General features: G+C 39.6%; 3 protein-coding genes, 1 long non-coding RNA gene and 1 pseudogene across 6 annotated transcripts; 4 read left to right on the top strand and 1 right to left on the bottom strand.

Annotated features, from left to right (window-relative positions):
• The first annotated feature begins 362 nt into the window (after positions 1 to 362).
• LOC149039512 (polyphosphatidylinositol phosphatase SYNJ1-like) lies at positions 363 to 17,998 on the top strand. Its single transcript, XM_089183116.1, has 17 exons — positions 363 to 425; positions 889 to 1,058; positions 1,347 to 1,428; positions 2,598 to 2,750; positions 3,158 to 3,326; positions 3,665 to 3,953; positions 5,563 to 5,703; positions 6,113 to 6,305; positions 7,110 to 7,268; positions 7,512 to 7,833; positions 8,332 to 8,431; positions 8,716 to 8,922; positions 14,313 to 14,391; positions 14,805 to 15,174; positions 15,632 to 16,014; positions 16,607 to 16,757; positions 17,275 to 17,998. Exons 1-17 carry the CDS (start codon positions 363 to 365, stop codon positions 17,343 to 17,345), a joined length of 3,102 nt encoding a protein of 1,033 aa, XP_089039242.1. The 3' UTR covers positions 17,346 to 17,998.
• LOC149039515 (uncharacterized) lies at positions 10,131 to 12,168 on the top strand. Of its 3 annotated transcripts, none has more exons than XM_089181832.1 (3): positions 10,131 to 10,270; positions 10,440 to 10,478; positions 11,434 to 12,168. In XM_089181832.1, exons 2-3 carry the CDS (start codon positions 10,453 to 10,455, stop codon positions 12,077 to 12,079), a joined length of 672 nt encoding a protein of 223 aa, XP_089037958.1. In that variant the 5' UTR covers positions 10,131 to 10,270; positions 10,440 to 10,452; the 3' UTR covers positions 12,080 to 12,168. The 3 variants fall into 3 exon arrangements, with proteins under 3 accessions (XP_089037958.1, XP_089037960.1, XP_089037959.1); XM_089181834.1 differs by having other exon boundaries at positions 10,255 to 10,270; positions 11,439 to 12,168; XM_089181833.1 differs by lacking the exon at positions 10,131 to 10,270 and adding an exon at positions 10,582 to 10,640 and having other exon boundaries at positions 10,424 to 10,478.
• Positions 12,485 to 14,041, bottom strand: LOC149039514 (uncharacterized; annotated as a pseudogene).
• On the top strand, positions 17,351 to 17,998 carry LOC149039513 (uncharacterized). The gene has a single exon (XM_089181835.1). The coding sequence runs from the start codon at positions 17,436 to 17,438 to the stop codon at positions 17,871 to 17,873; it is 438 nt and encodes a 145-aa protein (XP_089037961.1). The 5' UTR covers positions 17,351 to 17,435; the 3' UTR covers positions 17,874 to 17,998.
• A 2,213-nt stretch (positions 17,999 to 20,211) lies between these two features.
• On the top strand, positions 20,212 to 21,599 carry LOC149039511 (uncharacterized). The gene is made up of 4 exons (XR_016179618.1): positions 20,212 to 20,349; positions 20,591 to 20,642; positions 21,290 to 21,347; positions 21,544 to 21,599. It is a non-coding gene; the product is annotated as an uncharacterized LOC149039511 (long non-coding RNA).
• Positions 21,600 to 22,097: the final 498 nt, after the last annotated feature.

Here is a 22,097-nt window from a genome sequence, read left to right as displayed (position 1 = left end):
TTTTTCTTATCACATTTTTACATCATCTGTGATCTATTACAGAACAGAGACAACTTAACATAGAATCTATCTGTTAAATGATTTAACTGTCTTGGGACTTAAAGACAGTATTATCACACCTCAGAAAAGAGAATTGGCATGACATTGTGTGCCATAAAATTCCATCATAGGAGCAAGGGACACAGATGATCCAGTCAGTACCTGTTCAGTTTCTACAAAATTTGCCACATGCTCATCATCATTTGTGCCTCTTGGTACAAATCCTACCTAGTTGTGATTCCTCTACGGAGGTTGGATGCGTTGCTAAAAATGCCAGGTAATAAAGCTCTCTGGTTCAATGGGCTCTCGTCCCTTTTAGTTCTATGCTGGCAGTAAAACTCAGCGAAATCAAGCATGGGAATGCGTTTGATTTAAACGTGTGTGACGTGAGGTTCCATGTGGCATGCGGTTGATATCATTGGTCAAATTGAGTCGCTGTGCAAGTTTTCAAAAGTGGCTGCTTCGATAACTGGTTTCTACACCTAAAGCTCCGCTATTCGTTTCCGCAGTTCTGCCTTCCTCATCGTTTCCATTGATTTAAAATTGATTGTCAACAAAACCACCAGCTACTCGAGTCATTCTAGTTCGTTTGCCTTCAGTTGTAATTAAGTTTCAAAATTTCGTTTTAAATCAAGACAGTTTTATCGAACTTGTAGGTTTTTCAGTCTCGTTACATTTTCGCTGAATAGCGCTTTGTAGATGTGAGGAGACTTAAAAGATTAATCAAGTTTAGGATTTCAAAGATTTTTGAGTAATTTTTCTCCTAAAGTATAGACGTGGCACATTTTTAGACGGTGGTTCTCCAAGGATCAAATACTATATTTGATTGAACCCTTAATTCATTTTCAGGATCAGTTGAAAGACTCAATTCATGGCCGGGAGACCCGCATGATTTGCTTTGACTATCATCAAAACTGCCGAGGTGGGAAGCTGGACAAGCTATCGGCGCTGAAGGAAAAGGCGCGACCTTCTCTTGACGAGTTTGGCTTGTTCTTTGCTAGAGGAGATCACATTAAAAAGTGTGGTGTTTTTTCTTTGTCTATTGATAATCTTTTTCTCAGTGAATTCATAGTTCAAATAGCATTTATCACCCTCCAAAAGTATCTTGAGTCTTCAAACCGAATTTAGGAAATTTACCTTAATTTCGTAATTGAAGTAGTTCTCAGGCTGAAATGATAACGAAAGAATCACCTCTTTTTCATTCACCATAGGGGGTCTTGCTGAAATCTTTCCGTGCAAAATAGCTGTTTCCTTCGCGTTTGTCTTTTCCTAATTACTGTTAGTCATTTGTACTGTGTCTTCCTCAGGAAACAAAAAGGAGCTGTTCGTACAAACTGTATCGATTGCATAGATCGTACCAACAGTGTGCAGAGTTATGTGGGACTTGAGGTATGTTGAATTTAACGATGAATCTGTAATTAAACGTTCAAAGAAATTCATATGGTGGAATTGCTTCTTTATGTTCTGTTATTGGTTAAGAAAAGAAATTTATTCACCCTCTCAACCAGTGGATGCAAAATAGAATCGACAGATGTTGGGCTCTCGCATTTTCCCGTGTTGTGTTTCTCTTCTGCTTGACCGTTTAGATTACAAGTAATTAGGCTTTGCTTCCAGGACAATCAGTTACAAAGTGTTCTGATTTTAATTTTGGAATCACTTCACAGTGGGTGTGCAATTTACACTTGCAATTTATATTTGAGTGTTAGTTTTCAAGGAGTAGTTCAGGTCGCTGTTCACTTGAACGTGGTTGCCAATTCGTCTGATGTTTGTGTTATTAGGCTGTCACGGTCGAACTTTGTTTACTGCATCTCTCCTAGCCTCCACAGTTTTAGTAGTAGCAATTAGAATGTCTTGATCCAACAAGCAAACAGGGAATGCGCTTTTCTAGTGTTTGTTGTGGTGGAATCTGGATGAAAAGATGAGGGGTGGAGACTAGACCGGCTGATTGTGTTCAATACACATTTTTGGTCAGTACAGTTTGGTTTAAAATGCAGAAACAAAGACCTTAGGGTCGATACTTAAGCGTTTGAGCGCGCCAGAATTAGTTTCATTCTTCTCCCGGTTGCCCGTCCACACAGAAAAACCTCTCTTCTTAAGTCCTCTAAAGTCAGTTTAGACAAAAAGCGAGGCCCTTTAACACCTAATAGTTCAAAAACGTACTAACAAACTGCGGGAGAAACCTGGTAGAATGCTTTTAAGCAAAGAGAGGGCAGGGGTTACTTGCTATGAAATTGCATTCAAGTAGCCTATGAGCAGGCTATCATTAGCATTGCGCATGAGCGGCGAACCCTTAAAATTCGAAACGAGGAGCGAAACGAGTTTAAACGAAGTTGCGAGGAATGTAATGCTTAAAATCAGTTTTCGTGCCAGACTCCACACAGTCCTCGCTCGCTTCGAAACCTGCGGGCTTCCCGGCTCGTGCCTCTGCACCAATGAGGGATAACTCACAGGAAAGCTTTCCAGAAGAGAGGCATTACTTCCAGACGTCTAATACTGCAGAAATCGGGATAAGATGGGCTGCTAAGCTTGTGTTTAGACTTAATGTCTTCCTTTTGCAGATGTTATCGCAGCAGTTAGAATTCCTTGGTTTAACAAGCAAACAAGGAATGCTGTCCAGATTTCAGGAGGCTTTCCGTACCATGTGGGCACAAAATGGCGACCATATCAGCCGCATCTATCTTGGCACAGGGGCCTTAGATGGCAAAGCCAAGGTAGAGCGAATTATGAACAAGAGATTATAAACATTTTATAGTCTCTTCATGATGAATTAATTAAGAAAAAAGAAGGCGGAGATCATGGTGACAAAAACAAGGGAAAAATGAAATTTCATTTCGTATAGTAGGAGAAAGTTAATGGCGGACAAATAAGCAGTTGATGTGTTGTAAATGTACATGAAATAGAAGGATTTAAGCTTGAGTTTTTTTTCAAAAATTACGATGATGACAACGACCAATCATAAAAAGGTAAATATCGCAGGAAGTCAGAAGGTAATAATATATGCTTGAAGCGCGAAAAAACCCGACTGGTCAACCCAAGAGATTATATTCTCTTACCAGGCCATATTAGGTTAGTGTTATGCATCTGTTTGGTTGAGAAGTTTTTTTTCTGTCTTTCAAAGGTGATCAACAAGCTACGAGATGGTGCACGCTCAGTCCACAGAACCATCGTCAACAATTTCTTGGATGGAAGCAAACAAGAGGCCATTGACATGTTGTTGCTAGGCAACACATTTGTTGGAGAGTTGGGTGAAAGGGCACGTGCGTTGCTGTATGCTTCGTTTCTTCACTGTAAGTTACATGACCCCACCTGGCATCCTTGATGTTCTGTTTCCTGGGTTTGTATCCAACGAAAAATCGTGAAAGTTTTACGAATTATCGTGAATTAAAGCGACCGCATTTTATCAACGAAAAAAATGACTAGGTATGCAGGGATGACACAAGAACAGTGTAACATAGGAGTGACACGAGAAGTCTGCTTTTTTTTTCTCAATCATCCGTAAAGGGTTAACACCCCGGTAAAGTAATAGAAAGTCCGTTCTTTTGCATTTGCATTTCGGTCGGGGAAGTGCCAAGCTGTGCTAATTACGTGAAATTTCCATTCCGTAACTTGCTTTCTCTTTCCCCAGCATCACCCATGATCCTACGGGAGCTGTGCGATCGCCATCTTGAATACACCACGTGGTCCAATATACGAGTCTGTGTCGGCACATGGAATGTAAACGGAGGGAAACACTTCCGGAGTATCGCTCACAAACACCAAACAATGCATGATTGGCTGCTAGATTTTCACGAAACACTTCCGGACAGCGGTTATTCAGAAAGTGGTGATGTCAATTTTAAAGTACCCACAGATGTTTTTGCTATAGGCTTTGAGGAGCTGGTTGACTTGAATGCATCAAATATTGTTTCAACCAGGTAATTGTTTGGTAATCTTTTCGAATGTCCTCTAAAGTCGGTCATTATTAATGAAATTATGTTTCCAAAGGGTCTTGATATTAGCAGGCAAGTCAAGAATTTAAAGAAAGCGACAAAACTTTTGAGTTTGTGTGTGCTAGCTGTAATGCCTGTTACGTCGGTGAAACCTGCCGGCATTTTCCCACACGTGTTAGAGAGCACTTAGTCGGTGATAGGGCCTCTCACATTTTCAGGCATTTGAAAGATTCTCCGCACTGTCGCGCTTTGTGTTCAGCAGAGAACTTCCATGTTTTAGATCACGCCTCTACCGGTTTTCAGCTTAAGATAAAAGAGGCTATTCATATTCAAAGAGAACAACCATCTTTGAATCAATAATTACACCATGTAAATCTAAAACTATCTTTTTAATTCTCACACTTGCGTGCTTTACCTCTCTTCTTGTTGTCACTATTCATCTTAAATAGCATTGTTCTACTTTCTATATAATTCAACTTTCAACGCTTTGTATAGTAATTAACTGAAGATGACAGAAGTTTATGTCGAAACATGTTTTACAAACTCAAAAGTTTTGTCGCTTTCTTTAAATTCTTGACTTGCCTGCTAATATCAAGACCCTTTGGAAACATCATTCGCGACATAGCAGGAAAGCTGATCTGCGAAAATTTGAGATGATCTCGTTCAAATCCCGCAAAGCTGAGTTGGATTTAAGCTTCCTACGCAACTGTCAATCTTTCAATGTTTTTCCTAAGTTTCTTAGCTTCAATCTTCCCAACACCAACCGACACGACACCATCACCATACGTAAGCAGCTTTTGAAAAGTGCCATCGCCAAACGCTCAAAGGAACTTCGAAAATTGATCCACGCTAGAGATCAGTCAACTACTCATGTCCAAAGTGTCCTGAACAGTGTTGACTTTTATATTCTTAAACGGACATTACATCACAACGTTATTAAAGCAACCGCTCAATTTATCAAGACTCACCGGAAGAAGCTTTAAAATCTCACTCGCAATACGTCTCTTCCCTTTACATCAAATAAGACTGTCCTCCCTCAGTCTCACATCAGAACAACTTAACATTCTCAAATTTGGATTATCACATTCCATCCGTCTACCAAAAATATATGAGTCAGATGTCTTTACATGCTTTGAGCTCATCAACCACACCATGGCCAAGAACTTGAGAGACACCAAACAAGCAAGAAAACTTGCTTAGGATCTTTCTCATTTGGCTTATTCTTATGTTTCTTTATACCTTTCCACGACTGCCGACCTCAAGGAACTCAGAGTTCTTAAGGAGCTAAGGAAGAACAAAAACATTGTCATTTTAAAACCTGACAAAGGGAACGGAGTTGTTGTACTGGACCGAACAGATTACGACCATCAGCTAATTGAAGAATGGCTTTATCCACAGACTGGAAAGAAATAGAGCATTATGACCCACGTAGAGTCATTTCCGCTATTTTTAATAATGCTATTTTCTATTTTTTTTTGTATGACAATCATCTCTATTTATATTCTTTATACTCTCAGTTATATTGGAGTCTTAAGTGATAAAAGGACTCTTATTTTGTACTTTCACTTAAGATACTTTTTTTTAACAATTTCAGTTCAAATCAGCGTAAGGAATGGGGCGAGGAGCTGCGCCGTATCGTATCACGTGATCATGCGTATGTTCTGGTGACATGTGAGCAGCTGGTTGGTGTTTGTATGTTTGTGTTTATTCGGCCTCATCTGGTCCCATTCATCAGGTGATTAAACTCTTCTATGTTATCTTCTATCCAAGATGATTATATCATAGAGGGTGATTTGTCGAATTCGCGACGCTTAGGAAACGTAAGCAAAAGTTCGTACAGAGTCTTTTCACTTGTTGGGGGGGAGTGGGTCCTCGAGAAGCATTTTATCATAATTAAGTTTCAATATTGCTTACGTCTTGATATCACAAAGACCAATCCAGAGACACAATCTTGGACGAAAAACAACGATTACAACCCTTGACGTTTCCGCATTCTAAAGAATTCCATAACGACAGGGCAGATTATATTTTCCATCCTCCATCATGACACCTTTTCTTTTTACGTAAACGCAGTCTTTCTTGTTATGAATAAAGCGCTAACTGAAAGCCAAAAGGAATCGAGCACGTACTATGGTTTATTTCAGAGATGTGGCTGTCCATTCTGTGAAAACAGGCCTCGGGGGAAGTGCTGGGAACAAGGGAGGCGTGGCCATCCGTCTGTTACTTCACGCCACTTCCATCTGTTTTATTTGCTCACATCTGGCTGCCGGTCAGTCGGGTGTGAACGATAGGAACAGTGACTATCACGATATTACATCAAGGATAGCTTTTCCCATGGTGAGAAAACGTGTAATAGGATGTAGTATGTACCCGGCGCACTATTGTATTCTGCTTTATGCGCCCTGATCGACTTGCTCAGGAGTGATTGGCATCTTCGATTTCCTTCTAAGCCGCCGAAGAGACAAAACTGCGCTTTGGGAGTTAAATTTTTTACAATTTTTTGGGATATTGGCAGATATAATCTAAATTTTTGGTTCTTGGGTGTAAACATTAAAACAGTTATTTTCCATAGTGTCGAGAGAAACGCTACACTTACTAAGGTGTTGCCTGGCTTCTGTTGAAGAATGTCTAACAGTCCTATCAGTTTCCTTTTAGCCAGCGGTAGTCGTGCGAAAGGATTTGGCGGAAGCGAGCAAAGAACAGTGGCAGCTCGTTCTTTTTTTTTCCTCTCTTGTGTCTTAAGCCTTTGTGCGGTTTTTTTTCACTCGCTTATCTCTTGATAAGGCTAAAGAAGTGGCTGAAATGACTGCTTTACAGGCACCACTTTTTCAAAAAAAAGTTGTAGTTTCTACTAAGCATTATTTTATTTATTTTCAAGTAACAGAGACCTTTTGTTATGTTATGTTAATTTCTTTTCATTTTTGTTGACAATTATCAGTATCCTTGGTTATCCCCTTAAGTCATTTTATCGCTTGATTCCAGGTCCAGAGGTTCATTTTGTCATTTGTCATGTTGATTATTCCCAAAAAGTCGAACTAATTTGCACGTTATCTATGAATGAAGAGTCTGTTTTTCCAAAATCTTTAGCGAAGTATTTTAAGATGCACTCTATACAATTGTGTTGTTACATGGTCCTCCTAGGGTCGCAGCTTGACCTCACATGACTATGTATTCTGGTGTGGAGATTTCAACTATCGCATTGATCTGCCAATAGACAAAGTGAAAGAACGGATTAAAAACAAACAATGGGAAGAACTTTTAAAGGAAGATCAACTTATCAAACAAAGGAATGAACACAAGGTAAACTATGTGCCAACTCTAAAATGGTACGGAAACTTAACTGATTATCTATTCCAGAAAAGGTCCATATTGTCTAACTTCAGTTTGCCCCTCGGAACGATAGAAATTTCCGCCCAATCGCACTTCGGGTTCAGTTCGTTATCGCGCATGTGCAAATAACTGACATCACAAGTAATCGTTGTGACAACTTTACTCTATTCTCTTGTCATTTCTTTCAGTGATTATATTTTGTTTATTTGTAAGGTCTTCTGCGCCTTTCATGAAGGAAAAATTGCGTTTGCTCCAACTTACAAGTACGACTTATTTTCTGACGACTACGATACAAGCGAGAAGATGCGTATTCCTGCCTGGACCGACCGCGTACTTTGGAGACGGAGAAAGCCTCGGTACAAGTCAACCACATTAGTACGTAAACATGTGTCTGCGCAGCAGAATCAATTGGAACAGGGGTATGAATCACTCCTGATGGGAGGGGGGGACGGGGAAGATGATAATAGCAACGATGAGGCTGAGGCAGACAAAGGAGACGAGAAAGGCGAAATTAAGCATCAGGATGAAAATGAAGGTGAAAAATAATGGAGACGACAAGTCACACTCTCTTTTGACAGCTAGCAGCTGAATACAAAGCCATGTGCTTTAGCTCCTAGACAAAAATACTTGACCGGTCATTTCTTCAATAAATGATTCGCTCTGACTCAAAATTTTCAGCGCTTATAATTCGGATTGTGTCCTTTCTTGCTGGGGTATTAAATCTTTTTACCCTGTGACAACTTTTTATTGATGGTCACCACTGTAAAGGAGAGTCTATCATGATAGTGTCAGAATTATTTTGGGCCGTAAACTCCTTGAACGAGTTTAAATTTCCATAAAAATTCATGAAGTACACACACTGGATAGTCTTTAAGTCACCAATTGATCATTATTCCCCCTAGATATTTTTTTGATTCTGTAACAAGTGTAGATCTCATTTTTTCGCTTTGTTGACATACTACTGGAATAGAGAGATCTATACTGTCTTACCGTAATTAATTGTTTTCCTAATTGCCTTTTTTTTCCCTTTTAGACAAGAAAGGCGATAAAGCACATAAAGGGGGAGGAATTAATTTCTCTGCGGGAAAAGTTTTATACTACGGCCGGGCTGAGTTGAAAACCTCAGATCACAGGTACATATATTGTCCTTTAAATGGAGCAGGTAGCTTAAAGTGGGAATTTTCTCATCTTTACTGGCTATGTGGGATCAGCGGTTATTTAACAACATTGTTGGGGTCTTTGTGTAGTTTTTTTTTCCAGCTGTTTGGCTTAACTTCTCATGTTTAGGCATATAAGGAAAAGCAAAACGTGATACATAGTTGTATAAGACATGTTGTTGAAAACAGGATTTTACGCTCATACTAAATTATGATGACATTTGTGCCCACTGCAAGTTTACGTTAATACTCTTCCACAGGCCAGTTGTTGCCCTCGTAGAGATTGAGATACAGCAGGTTGATTGGAAGAAACAGTGTGACGTACATGACCATGTCATGAGAGCAATGGGTCCTGCTGACCCTACTATTGTGGTTACGAGTGGCGAAGCAGCTGAAGAGGATGCTGGGATTGATGTGTCGGAGCTTCTTGATGCTGTGGAGCCTTATGGGACGGTTGTATTAGTGAGGTGAGAATGAAATTACCCAGTTACTGACGACAATGGTAAGGTAACGCCACGTTTCTGTCTAAAAAAAAAAATTACTAAATTAACAGATATTCCAAAATTGGCGTTATACTTATTCATTCCGCCGGCGCTTTTCAAGGAAATATTGAAAATTTTATAAGCTGTAGCGAACTGGTTACAGGAAAACTTACGGTTACTTCCCACCTTCGAAGGCCGAAAAATAAACTTTTTCTTTTATTTGGCTAGACTGAATTCAACATTTTACCTAAGGTTTCCAAAAGAAAAAAATTATTTAATCTCCGAAAGCATCCGAGTTCCTTTGAAAAACTTATTTTCAGATAAAGGTAGTCAAATTAGGAAGATGTCGTAATCTCGTACCTGGGCGAATCCCCTGGGGGAATTTTCGAATTTCTAGGGTATTTAGATTTGGTCGATTTTCGTCAAATTTCGCTAAAACATTCCAGAAATAATTACAAACGAAACTGTGTCGAGAAATTTTGATATTTGAAACATTTGTCCAGTGGCGTCCATTTATGCAATACGCTTCGCATATTTTTAGCTATTCTAACTTAAGATGTCGATATCTAGACAACCATTCAGAAAATCTAATAAGCCTGACAGCACCATTGTTGATTGATTCCTTGTGATACGACTGTGCAGCCATTTTGCTTGTGCTGCGGCATCTGATACCCGATAAATTCAATAGAGGAACCCTCGGTCGTTTCACGCCTAATCGGCTCCTGACACTTCCTAAAAGGAAAACTCGCTTAAATCATATTTTTATCGTAAACTGCATTTGTTAAGTCTTCTTCTGATGTATAGTTTGCTAGGATTTTATTGAAACTAGCGCGGGTACGAATATTTGTTGCCGAAGGACACCCGCGGAGGTGGGAAGTAACCTTAAAAAGGACTTACTTATTAACTGGCTACTACCATTGGCCTGTAGCAACGACTAGTGAGCACCATCAAACTTATCTTTTTGGTTGTTAGTGGTTTTAACCCGAGAGTAACAGCGTATGGTGTTATGTGATCTTGTGGGCGAGGGTGTTGTACTGAAAAGGACTTTTCAGAGAAAAAGGATTGATGTTTCAACAACCTCATCGGAAGTTGTCACATCAGTGGACTCAGAGATGATTCACGCTCAGGTTGTCAAAGCATCAGACTCCGTTGCCGAGCAAAGTCGTTCTCAGGAATAGGGAACTTAAGCAATGGACGTTTTCGGGGCGACGGCGACTTAGACCGGAAGTTAAATCATGACCCGTGCATTACTGCGCATGATTTAGCCAACTTCCCAGCCGTCGCAGGGACGTCGGCGACGTGAAGAGCGGGTGTTTGCCGTCGTGGTGAAAACGTGAGTGTTAGCTTTCTGTTTTGGTCATTTTTGTGACCTCTAACAAATGCTATTTTTCGAAATCTTACTTTTGATTTCATTGTTAATATACAGGTGACTTTTTAGCTCGATTTAACTGTTCTTTTTTGCCTTAAATTCGTCCTAACTTGTGAGTTACTCTTCTTTCTAGCTAAACGCATATAATGGCCAACTCAACAAGCACAAAATCGTAAGTGAGAATAACAATTGAATCTGTCTGTAGATTTGTACAAAAATATTCAGCCAGGGTGTACTTTGAACTCATTTCTTTGACCATTTCTATTTATTTTCAGCGGGAAAACAGTAGTTTACAGCGAATTGCGATAGTTCACTTCTCTACTAATACTGAAAGGTTTAGCTCTGAGTATAAACATGTAAACATGTTACAACTGCTTGGTCTCGCTTATTTCACGAGAATGTTATTTTAATACAATTCAGTGAAAAGTTCATTTTTAAAAACCTTTGGAAAGCGAGTTATATTTTCTTGAGAAATCAGTGCCTCCAATAAACTGAACTTTTCTTTAAACGGACATTTATGATTTGAGGGAGCTTTCCAAAGTAGACAGCTGGATATTGAATTGTCTTTTTATGACAAATGTTTTTTTTTACGGTCGAACCAGCCCAAGACTCCATGAATGGATCGATTATTTATATAAACGTTCTAGCTTTCGTTAGTCAGAGTTCGAAATTCAGTATTCATGCATGCGTAATAAACAGCTAATTTGTGTCAAATTAAGAATTAAGAATTCGATATTACTGCATCTGTTGGAACTTTCTCCATTCAAAAGTTTGAAAGATTTTTCAATCTAACGAAATTCTGAGATGCTGTAGTTTCTAAAATTCATTGCTAATTACGCATGCAGGAATGCTGAATTTTAATTCTTATAACACAAAAATATGCAAATGATCTAGCCATAAATGGTTGCTATGGGTTTATTCTTGTCCTCGTTCAACTGAAAAATAGCTTTTCATGTCTAGTGTTAGAACTTTTACAATAATTGTTGTAAGGTAAAATTTGTATGTCTCATGGACAACAAGACAATTGCACCAGAATTTTAAATTAGCCTGTTTCTGTTCTCTGTTGCATGTGTAGCTATCAATCACAAATAAACAAAACAATCTTTTTTTGTCTTAATGTTACCTAGAACAGTGATGGAATGGACAAAGCAGCATGACAAGGCTCTTCTGGGTGAAATGACAATCAGTGATCTTTTTCAGTACAAGAAGGGCACTCCAGAAAGGGGTCAATTATGGGATTCTATTGCTGGTAATTTAAATGCAATGGATTACCCAAAGTTTAAAGTTGCAAAACGGTCATGTCGCGATCGTTGGACACTGTTACGCACAAAGTATAAAAGAAGGATGTCAGAAGAAATCCAAGCAACTGGAATAGATGCTGAGGTTGGAGAACTTGATGAGATCATTGAAGATCTTATTGGAAAAGAAGATGCTGCTATTGACAGTGATAAAGAAGGAAAGAAGAAAGCTGAAGCTGATAAAAAGGCAGCTGAAGAAATGCGGATTAAGGCTATGGAACGGTTTGGAAACACCAGAAAAAGAGGTGGAGAGGATGGAGAGGAAGGAGCCAAAAAGAAAAAAAGGAGAAGTGGCAGTGATGCAGTAGAATTTCTCAGAGAAAAAGCAAAGTTAGAACATTCTCTGAGAGAGGAAGAGCTACAGTTAAGGAAAGATCAACAAAGCCAAACACTGTTGATATTACAGCAACAACAGCAGATGAATCAAGCATTGCTCACCCTCATGGAAAAAATGTTGCCTAAAGAGAGGAATTAACTGTTAATTACTATAACTTAATTTGTTGTTGTTAGCCAATGGTGTCTTTTTGAATGGCACTTTGCAGAGAGAGATTTGAATTTATGTTCATTAACTTTCATAGGACAATGGCATTTATGAAAGAAATGTTTATATTTTCATGTTATAATCATTTGAATTTGCTTATTATGATAAATGCCTCTTGGAAACTTTGGTGGCTTCTCATTCATGCAGAAGCTGGTGCGAAAAAAGACAAATACGGCTTAAACATTTTGTTGTTAATTTATTGGATAAAATTGATGGACTGTACATGTTGAATATATGTTTATAACAAATGTCTGAAATTTTGTGCCTCACAAACTCTGCTACACCCAACAACCCTTGACCATGATAGGTTTCTATGCATTTTTTTTAAAATCAGCTGATTGGGAGGGGCTGCCCCTCAGATTTCAAAAGGTAATGTCCAAGTTATTGCATTCCATAACTGTTTCAAATTATAAAATTTCATAAGAAGATAAAGTTCTCTTTTCTTCAACACATCAGCTATGCAAAATAGTCTTGCAGGGTGGGAGGCTCAAGGTCAAAAAATGTTGCAGTATTGTTGCCATACAAGCAACTCAAAGCATTTTGCAGAAGTGCACAAACAATGTACATCTTTCCAATACTGCTCATTCCTATCTTGAGATTCTTTTTAAAATCCATGAACTTGAAATATTCTATGATATCTCCAAATAACCACTCTACAGACACCCTTACTGAACTCATTGAACTATTGTATGCTTCCATCAAGGGAGTAAGGTGGGGGTTCCGGAATGGCCCCTGAAGATGGACTCTTAGGGGGTAAGCAGGGTCGCCATACTAACACATCGGTAGCCCTGTTGCTGAGTAGGCGTAGGCTTCCAGGTTGTGAAGTAGCCCAGAATCATGCAACATCCCTGCATCATGCCTCCTACCCTCTAAAGTAAAGAAAAAAAAGTAATAAACTTAAGGCACTTACTATATAGTTCAACCTATAGCTTCCTAATTTTAATATACAGCAACAGAAGTGATAGTAGTGATCTTTTGTTCTTACATTTGCTCCAAACTTCTAAGATCAAGCAGTACTTTTTATATACTGCCATATATAGGCAAATGACTTTTCATTAAATTTTAGCCTTGTCCTTTAAAAACTGCATCGGGTTATTCAAATCAATGCTACCCCTATTTTTGCAAACAGTATATTAAAGTAATATTGTTCAATGGCACTTACCCACAGGGCCAAACATATTGGCAATGAGCCCATTAGGTCTGGCAACCGACTGAAACTTGAGAGCATGTACTCTCTTGTGCCCATTGTAAACGATTCTCTGCATATCTCCTGGTTTGGAGATCGGTCGTACGGTACCATCAACAAAGCCAAAACAGTTGTCTAGAGCTGCTCCTTTTTCTGTGATGACAGTGGCATATTGTTCAAGCAATCTGGGACTCAGTATAGTGTCATTCCACTGAGTGATTCGGTGGCCGTGTGCATCATAGATAAAATCCATGACTCGGTTCGTGATCATGCACAGTTCAGGAACAGGTCTTCCAAAACGCGCGATCATATCGCTGTAACGACAAGGATAAGCTAACCGTTTTAGTAGCATACACAGCCCTTCCATTCCATCGTATATAGTCCTCTGTGGGCATTTGAAAGTGGGTGGAATCCCGAGTACTTCTCTTAGTGTAGGAAGATCTCTTTTCTCTACGCGAAATTCTGCTTTGCATTCGGCTTCATCTATGTTTTCGAGGTCGAACGGACCATAACTGTCCCAAGGAAAATCTGGGTTGCTTGACTGATTGTTTTCCCATAAAACGAGAAATTCATCATCGGAAAGTAAATTTTCAGCATAACACAGCAGTGTTAATTCTCTCGTTTCTTTAAAAGAAGTCATTTTTTTCTTTGGAAAGCCACTCCGTCGCCGTCTGAATAAACTTGCCGCTTAAACAGTTGAATTTGGCGGGAGGCGACGGCTACATCGGTCCCAGCTTCCCTCTGCCACTCCAGTCGCCGTCGCCCCGAAAACTTCCGTTGCTTAAGTTCTCTAATACCTCACCCGGACGGTCAGACCACTCGACTTACTATGATTATTGTTCGCACAAGCATTTAAGTCACAGGAAGAACACAGACAAATGAAATTTGTCGTCCAGGAAAATTTCCTGTGAAGCTTTGTAGAAGAAAACCTTCTCGTGTTAAAGGGGCTCTCGATGTAGCCGTTTGGTGTGTATTTTTCAGGGTGGTCGATGACGAAATCTTTTTGACTATGGATAATGGGCGGAACGCTTTGAAAGCTTTGGAGCTTGACGGAAAAGAGGTAAAGATTAGGTAAATGTGGAATTGTGCCTGAAGTACGGGCACATAAGGGCGCTGGGTCTTACAGCAGCTTCTTAAAGAATTTTGGGGCGCAAAGACAAAAGCTTCCATTTTGCACGAAAATATACTCGTATGTTCGTTCAAAACTGCGAAAGCAAAGCTCAAGGAAAACTATGATCGTTAAGGAAAAGGTAGCGTCCAAATGGCAAATGTATAGGAGTGCATTTCCGCGTTAATCTTGGCATCTCATGTCTAGTATTATGCAGACTGATTCAGAGCTACTTAAGACGGTTTTGTAAGAGTTCCCGTCATCGTACATGAAAAAAGAACCCCTCAACTTGTTCACTTGTTTCGCAGTTTGACAAGTTGAATGCATGTTCACTTAATGACGCACTTACGATTTTGTTTTCGCAGATATCTGGTAAAACAGTGCAAGTTTGTCTTAAATCTGAATCGCTCTTATCCAAAACGGACCTTACAGTTCGAAACCTTGTCTCCCACGAGTCCTCATTCAGTGGTAACTCTGAAGATTACAGAAATTTTACGTTAAATCCTGTCAGAGGTCGGGCGCTGTCAGATCTGTTGTCGTCCTCCTCAGAAAAGCAGTCAGTGGACCTACCTGTCCTGGAACCAATCAGGATTCATTCAACAGAAGCTTTGGATGATGAAAATTCCGAGAGTGAACCGGAAGACGAAGGAAATTATGCGGTAAATTATGATAGTGACGATGGTAGCGAACCCGAAGCAGACCGTGAAATGAAGAAGACCGGCAACGAAGGCTGTGGTAAGGAACTTACTACTGTTTAGTCATGCAGCTTTATGTTACAATCTGCCTTTGTGGCAGGGAGGTTTTATCGGAAAGTCTTCGCTGCCACAGAATTTTGCCTAGACATTTTTCATTCGATGAAAATGAGACTGCGAGCACCAAACCTGTTTCAAGTTTTAAACGAGATACTAAGGCAATAATTCCCCTCAGAAATTCAAGTATCGTTTGACTTCAGGAGAGCATGATAGTGGGTTGAATCATTTTATTGGTGGTCCTTATGCCCGTTTCGTGGCAAGAACTTTTTTTACTATCACGTTGGTATTGGAAACTGTCGTTCCCATCAGACTGACAGTAGCGATTTTTTATGAAATCCCGCCATGTTCCTGGTTCGTGCCTGAAAACGTTCTTAATAGTGGAAAATCTCCCACTTACAACTTTGCTTCACCTAAACCAAAACGCCTCTTTTGTTTAATAGACGAAGGCCTTAAACGTGACGACAGTCAAAAGCCTGGACCTAAACGGCCACCACCACCTAGGCCAGTGCCTGCGAGACCCAAACCTCCAGTAAAAGCCTTAGCTCAGGTCAACAAAGTCGAGGAGATCCTTGTAGCTTCTGCACCTGTTGACGCCGGCCAATCTGTGGCAGGTGGGGCCCTTGATGATTTTGATCCCTTGGTGAAGGAATCTTTAAAACCTTCAAAACCCAGCAGACCTGCGCCGCCAAAACGACCAGCCCCTCCGAAAAGGGCCGTTGGTGGCCCTAAAGCGCCTCTCTCTGAGGCCCTTCCGGAGGGTCCTAAACCCAAGCCTAAGCCTAAAGTGGACGTCATTCATGCATCCGCCAAGAAAGGCAAACAGGTACTCAGCTGGGCGTACTCTGATTTGTAACTCTCTATTCCACTTGCCATACATGACCTTTTAAATCGGCAAGAAGAAGATGGTGCTGCTTAAAGAAAACGACCTTCAGCTTATAAGTTTGCGTATTCCCCTAAGTTGCTTGCTCGATAATGTTTTGATATTTTAGAGAGACGCTTATTGTTCCAAGTTAGTCACTTGGAAAAATGAGCGTTAATCAAACTGCACTGTTACTTAGTGGAGTTGCATGATTTTGTTTGTATAACTAATAACATAATATATACCCCAAACCATACCAATGCCTCTATTTTCCTTCAGTTACTGAACTTTGTTGGCGACCATAACAGCTGACTCAGTGACTTGCACCATTTGGTTGCTGTTATTAATTTCCTTTGTAATTTTACTCTTTAGAGATGGATTATTTTGACATGTAGGTTGCTTATTTTCTGCCAGTCCTATGTGTCAATGCACCCTGTATACATAAAAGAACAGAGTTGTACGATGGATAAATGATTTTATTGTCAGCCGCCATTTTGAGGGAGGCTTCATTAGTTTGTTTATCAGCTGACTTAATGACTTAACGTTTATTTTCAAGGGTCCTGGTATTGGTGTTCCATTTAATGTTCAACATGTGGCTCACATTGGCGCTGATAACGTGCAGGCTTTGTTGCTTGCAGCCAAAGATGATCCTAAACTACTGCCATCATTTTTGCTGCCTGATGGTGTTACCAGTGAAAAAGAGGATGGTAAGAACTCGGTGGAAAAAGCCGAAACAAAAACAGGTGTTTCAATTAGGCTAAGTAGGGGGCAGACAGAAATGAAGAAGGCTGAGCTTCGAAAAGGTGTGACGGGCCAGCGGTTTTTTCCTTTCCATTCTTCCTGTTGTTCCCAACCCCCATAAAACCGCCAGGGTTGCCGGCCAGTTAAGATAGATCATAAATATACATGCTTACTTAAGAAAAGTCGGTGTTAGACTATGTATATTTCGGGCCGAAGTAATTTTCTAACGCTTCCTTGTCTTCGTCTAGCGTTACGCGATCGCCGGGAAGAGAGTTAAATATTCTTTGAAATACCGGGACCAAGGCAGTGCTAGAGAACCGATCGCTGGATAGGGTGTCGTCCTTTTCTGTTCCTTCAGTGGCGAGGGCATAGAGGTCGAACGCATTGAGTAATAGGAAGTTTCCTGACAGTGATAGCGCTATGTAACACTATGTAGCGCTACGTAACGCTACGTAACGCAATACATTAAACTTTCTTTTTCAGATGGAAAACGCGAAAATGGTCAACCTTCAACACAGCAGACGTCACATGACGAAGATAAAAGTTCAGATTAGGTTCTCCCTGGTTCAAACACAGATCGTACTACGGCTGATAACGAAGATGAGCTAATTAAAAGGGCTTCATCTCTTTCCAAACCAATTCCTATGCCCAGGCCCCGTTCAATTGTATTTGAAAAAGACCCTAAAAATGATATCAGAGTCGAAGAGACAGCAGTGAAACCGGTCGCACCTCCGCGGACAAAAACCAAGTCGTCAGGAGTGGCAGTCACTGAAAGTAATCAACCGGCCATGAAAGTACCTAAACCGGAACCTCCTCAGAGACGGGACCTTATCCCTTCTCCACCTTTGAAACCCAAACGTAAACCGGTCTTCAGTGAACTTCCAAATGAACAGAAAAATTATCTTTCAGTCTCTGACAGCAACTCATCTAAAATGACTTATATGTCCAGCGAAAACATTAGTTTTACTGTGCCAGACTTCCAAGGAGGTGTGTCTGGGGAAGACTCTTCTGAAGAACCTTTCTTGAAGGTTGACGCCAAGGGAGCTCCACCTCCGATCCCCCGCAGAGTTGATTTGGAATAGGTTTTTTAACTGCAATGTGCAGTACCTCTTATGGAATCAATGAACATATTTTTGTTGTTGTTTTATTTTGAAGAAGTTAAGGGAACTCGAGAGGGAGCTAAAGGGGATATGGTAGTAATCCGAGATATCAGATTTAGCATGAAAATGATGACCTTCCCTCTCTTTGGATATCAACAACGTAAAGATGAGGCTAAGAGTTGAACCACTACTTTAGACAAAAGTACTTTCTTCCAACCTCAACTCTAAATACTTCTTTCACGTATGCGCTCTTAAACACGAAGCGCTTGTAACAATAATGCGTCGGTCAGTTCGGAGCTTCAACATCCCCCCCCCCAGACATTTGAACTTTTTAAGTTTGGTTTGGTCAAATTCCCGCGCCCCTTCCCTCCGGAGAAGGAATTGTGTTCAAATGCCCCACCCAATTTTTTCTAAAAGGCAAAATCAGCGACCGTGGCTTTCTAACCGTAGACCAATCTTTAAAACCTGGATTGTGGAGATCTTTTCCTCAGAACCATAGTTTTGAACTATTCACCTTTATCACCTCCATATCTCCATATTTAAAGATATACTACTTGAATTCCGCTGGAATTACTTGACACTTTTGGTTCAAATTCCCTACCCCTGCCAAGCAAGTTTCAAATTCACCACCATTGGGCACGGGGGGCGAGAAAGGTCAAGCCAAGATTGACTGGCACATAATGAGCTTAAGCATAATATGTACTTTTAAAACAGACGAAGAAGGTTAATAAAAGAAGTGTGAGTGACAAATAACGGTTGCGCTTGCCAGGCAAGTGGTTTTTGTTGGCTTGACTCCCATTCCCACGGTTTTTCGCGTGCCCTCTTCTATCACCCGTTTCAACTCGCCGAGAATCTGGAACAAGCTAGAATTAAACTGACAGAATAAAACTGACAGAATAATGTCTTCTTCTCAGCGCTCGTCTCGAACTTTTCGTTTCTTCGAAAGTAAGGCTGTGTTCCTAGGCGGGGTTTTGTCAGCGTATCGTTTTTGTATTTCTTAGCTCGCGATGTCATTAAAGTTTGCTTCTCTATTTGGGACCTCTGTAACCTGATAGACCACTTCTTAAACCTGTGGTTAATCAAGTTTGACCCATAGATAGTATGCGGCGTGTGTAAATTGCGCTTTAGGAGCCGGTAATAAATCGTAAATCAACCGTATGACTATGTACGTAAAATAAAGAGAGGTCTTGTTTTGACACTTATTCCATTTCTAATTTCCCTCTCTACCCATTTGTTAGGACGGTATCGCTATTACAAATGACTGGAAACTGAATAACAAGCCCAGTCTTCCAACCACTGGCAGGACAAGCCCATTTTTCGTCCCATCCCTTATCCACCAGCTTGACATGCCCAGTCTCCCTCTCCTCCCTTATCCACTAGCTTGACATGTTCAGTCTCTCTCTCCTCCCTTAACCATTCATCGTAGTCGAATACCGTTACGTATACCGTAATATACGCATATGTTTTATTGCTGTTTTCAGCAAGTTTGAACTATTAAGGAAATGCCACAAGGCTATCTTTGTGTTTTCATTTCAAAAGTTTGTTTCATGGACATTTTTGTTTAAAGGAGCCTTTGACTATATTTTGAGCCATTCAGAGCGTCTTCTTAAACAGAAGGAAACCTCAAATTAAATGGGACTTTGGATAAGGACAAAAAAAATTTATATGAATTCCCAATGACAAAAAGACAAATTTAGCCTAAAAGTTTGTTAAATGGACACAAAGTGTGATGTAACTGCGTCTCTGATATACCGTATCTCTGGGATTGAGGTTATGGCATCCTTTGCCCAATTTCCTTATTTAGCTGCAACTTGAGCAACTTTACCTTGCCATCGTTACTAAAGTTTTAGGCACACCAATATTTTCTGTTGAAACCAAAGAGACACAACCTTCCCAAGTTGTAAATTCCACTTTATTACATAGATGATAGTATTTAAGAGTCTCTTAAATCAATTTTACTCTTTAGTCAAACTCAAAGTGTCAAAAAGAAAGCATGGTCCTACAAAGTTAACATAAACAACATAGCTTATCAGCGCTGAGCAAATGGGTTGAGTGGATTGGCAGATGGAATGTTCCTCGGAGGAGGTGGGGCTAAACCTGGTGGCACACCTGGCTGATTGACACTTCTCTTCTGCTGTTGCTGTTGAATTTGAATGGGAGTCAACCGGAAATGAAACTGAAGGAAAAACTGTAAGAAACGAGAACAGAGAGTTAACTTTAATGTTAAACCATACAGGAAACCCTAAAATGAAAACCCCTTGGCTACAAAATTCCTAGGTTTAATGTACAATAAAAGTGATTCAGCTGAAAAATAGCAAACTGTACCAAATGGAAAAGTAATCTATCCATCATCACTACACTCTGAGTAACCCAGATTTATGCATTGATTGTTATTTTTTATTTTTTTAAAGGGAAGCTATCTTGCCCATACCCAAGGAAAAAAACATCAGTCAAATCTGTAAGGAGTCATGTTAATCATAATAACTAGAAATCACATTATCCTAATACTGGAAGACATTACATAGTGAAACTGAAACAATTATTGGTGCATATGAGCAATAACTAGTGTAGGTCCATGTAGGATGCAGGAAGAATGAAAGTCTGCCTTGCTGATTGAATAAATAGCTGACATACTGTACATGTAGAAATACATCCAGATTAACAATTCTTAGAATAACATTTATGACTTAACTCCATAGGGCTCGTCGAGCTGCTAAAGAAGCAAAGGAGGCCCCAGCTCAACCAGCACCTGTGAGTACCTAATGTTGTGACACTTAATAAGAGTCAGCATGTAATTTTCTCATAACTGAGTCGTCCATGATCAATCCTTTACCTCCCAAGATCTGATTGTTGACTCTCCTCTCTAGCTGATGCACATTCCATTGTAAATTGGTTACAAGAATTTGATTTTAGATCAAGATAACAACTTCTACCTGGTAAGTTTGAAATCCTCAATACCTGTTAGCAGGATAATGTATAGATATAGTCACTACCAGGAGTATAAGGGTTAAAATACTACATCTCAGGCAGTTTTATTATATTTGGTTTCAGGTATCATTTACTTTTACCTTAGATAAATTTGATGTGGATTTTGACCATCTTTTTTATCCTGATGTGCTTTATGTTTCAATTGTTTTATGCAAACATGCAAGCTGCCATATGTAAACTGTAATTCATCCTAAAACTTCATATTTTAGACTAAATCTGTGCTCCCAAGGGTGATTTCCTTGTTTATCTAGGCCCTTATAGTTATTTAGGACATCCATTGCTCTCCTTTTTTTTGGTAATTGTTCGTCAAACTAGGAAAGGGATGCTTGGGTACAAAGAAAAGTTGTTGTTTCAAGAAAAAAAGGCATTTTGTTTAAAGTTTGTAAATTACCTTTTTATTTTTTTTACAGGAAAAACCAAGAGTATCTGTTAAAAAGTTTGTTAAAATTGGTCGTCCTGGCTACAAAGGTATTAGAATATGTTTATGTTAAAGTTTTAAAAATTTGGCTGGGTTTATTTTTTTTTTTAAAAACAAGTTGTAATTTTGGTTAGGAGCTCTAGCAATGTTTTGTGGATGAAGGAAAATTCAAATTAAACAAATTCAAAATCTTTTTATATTTTGCTAACACCTTGCTGTATTGTTCTTTTCCTTTCCTGTAATAAGTTACAAAGCAGAGAGATCCCGATACTGGACAGCATAGTTTACTCTTTCAGGTAATATGTGTGTATCTTTGTGGACATACTTTCATTGCCCCCTTACCAGAGAAAAAGTATGGGAATGATATGGAAAAACATGGGCCATATATGACCCATATCTGGGAATGGTATGGGAAGGTTAGGTGAAGATATGGAACTGATATGGGGCTCAATTTTGCCACAATTTAATGTATGGAAAATGTATGGGAAGAAAAGCTGATGCTATCCATTGTATGGGAAAGCTATGGGAACACAATTTCCATATGTATCCCATACCAGCATCACATTTGCTTGCTCTACATCTTCTATGGGAATGATACGGGATGTCTACTGTTCAATATTTCATAGATTTCCCATATCAGCTGATATCATTTTTTCAAGTCCCATAGACTCCCCATATAACTTTTTTATAAAATTCAATCTGTATGATTCAGTTTAATTATAAAAGCTCCAAAAGAAATTGACTCCCATAGAGTTTCCATATGATTAATTTCTATGGGAATTCTATGGGGCCAAAGGCCC

The sequence above is a fragment of the Pocillopora damicornis genome, chromosome 9 (assembly GCF_964200805.1).
Source record: "Pocillopora damicornis chromosome 9, jaPocDami1.2, whole genome shotgun sequence".
NCBI classification, from domain to species: domain Eukaryota; kingdom Metazoa; phylum Cnidaria; class Anthozoa; order Scleractinia; family Pocilloporidae; genus Pocillopora; species Pocillopora damicornis.
This window is presented reverse-complemented; position numbering and strand designations above follow the sequence as displayed.

Excerpts from the sequence above, each read along its gene's own strand:
- LOC149039513 (XM_089181835.1), top strand. The coding sequence starts at position 17,436 with ATGCCCAGGCCCCGTTCAATTGTATTTGAAAAAGACCCTAAAAATGAT.
- LOC149039515 (XM_089181832.1), top strand. The coding sequence starts at position 10,453 with ATGGCCAACTCAACAAGCACAAAATC. Across the intron at positions 10,479-11,433 it reads AACTCAACAAGCACAAAATC|AACAGTGATGGAATGGACAA; the intron begins GTAAGTGAGAAT and ends AATGTTACCTAG.
- LOC149039512 (XM_089183116.1), top strand. The coding sequence starts at position 363 with ATGCTGGCAGTAAAACTCAGCGAAATCAAGCATGGGAATGCGTTTGAT. Across the intron at positions 426-888 it reads TTGATTTAAACGTGTGTGAC|GATCAGTTGAAAGACTCAAT; the intron begins GTGAGGTTCCAT and ends ATTCATTTTCAG. Across the intron at positions 2,751-3,157 it reads CCTTAGATGGCAAAGCCAAG|GTGATCAACAAGCTACGAGA; the intron begins GTAGAGCGAATT and ends TGTCTTTCAAAG.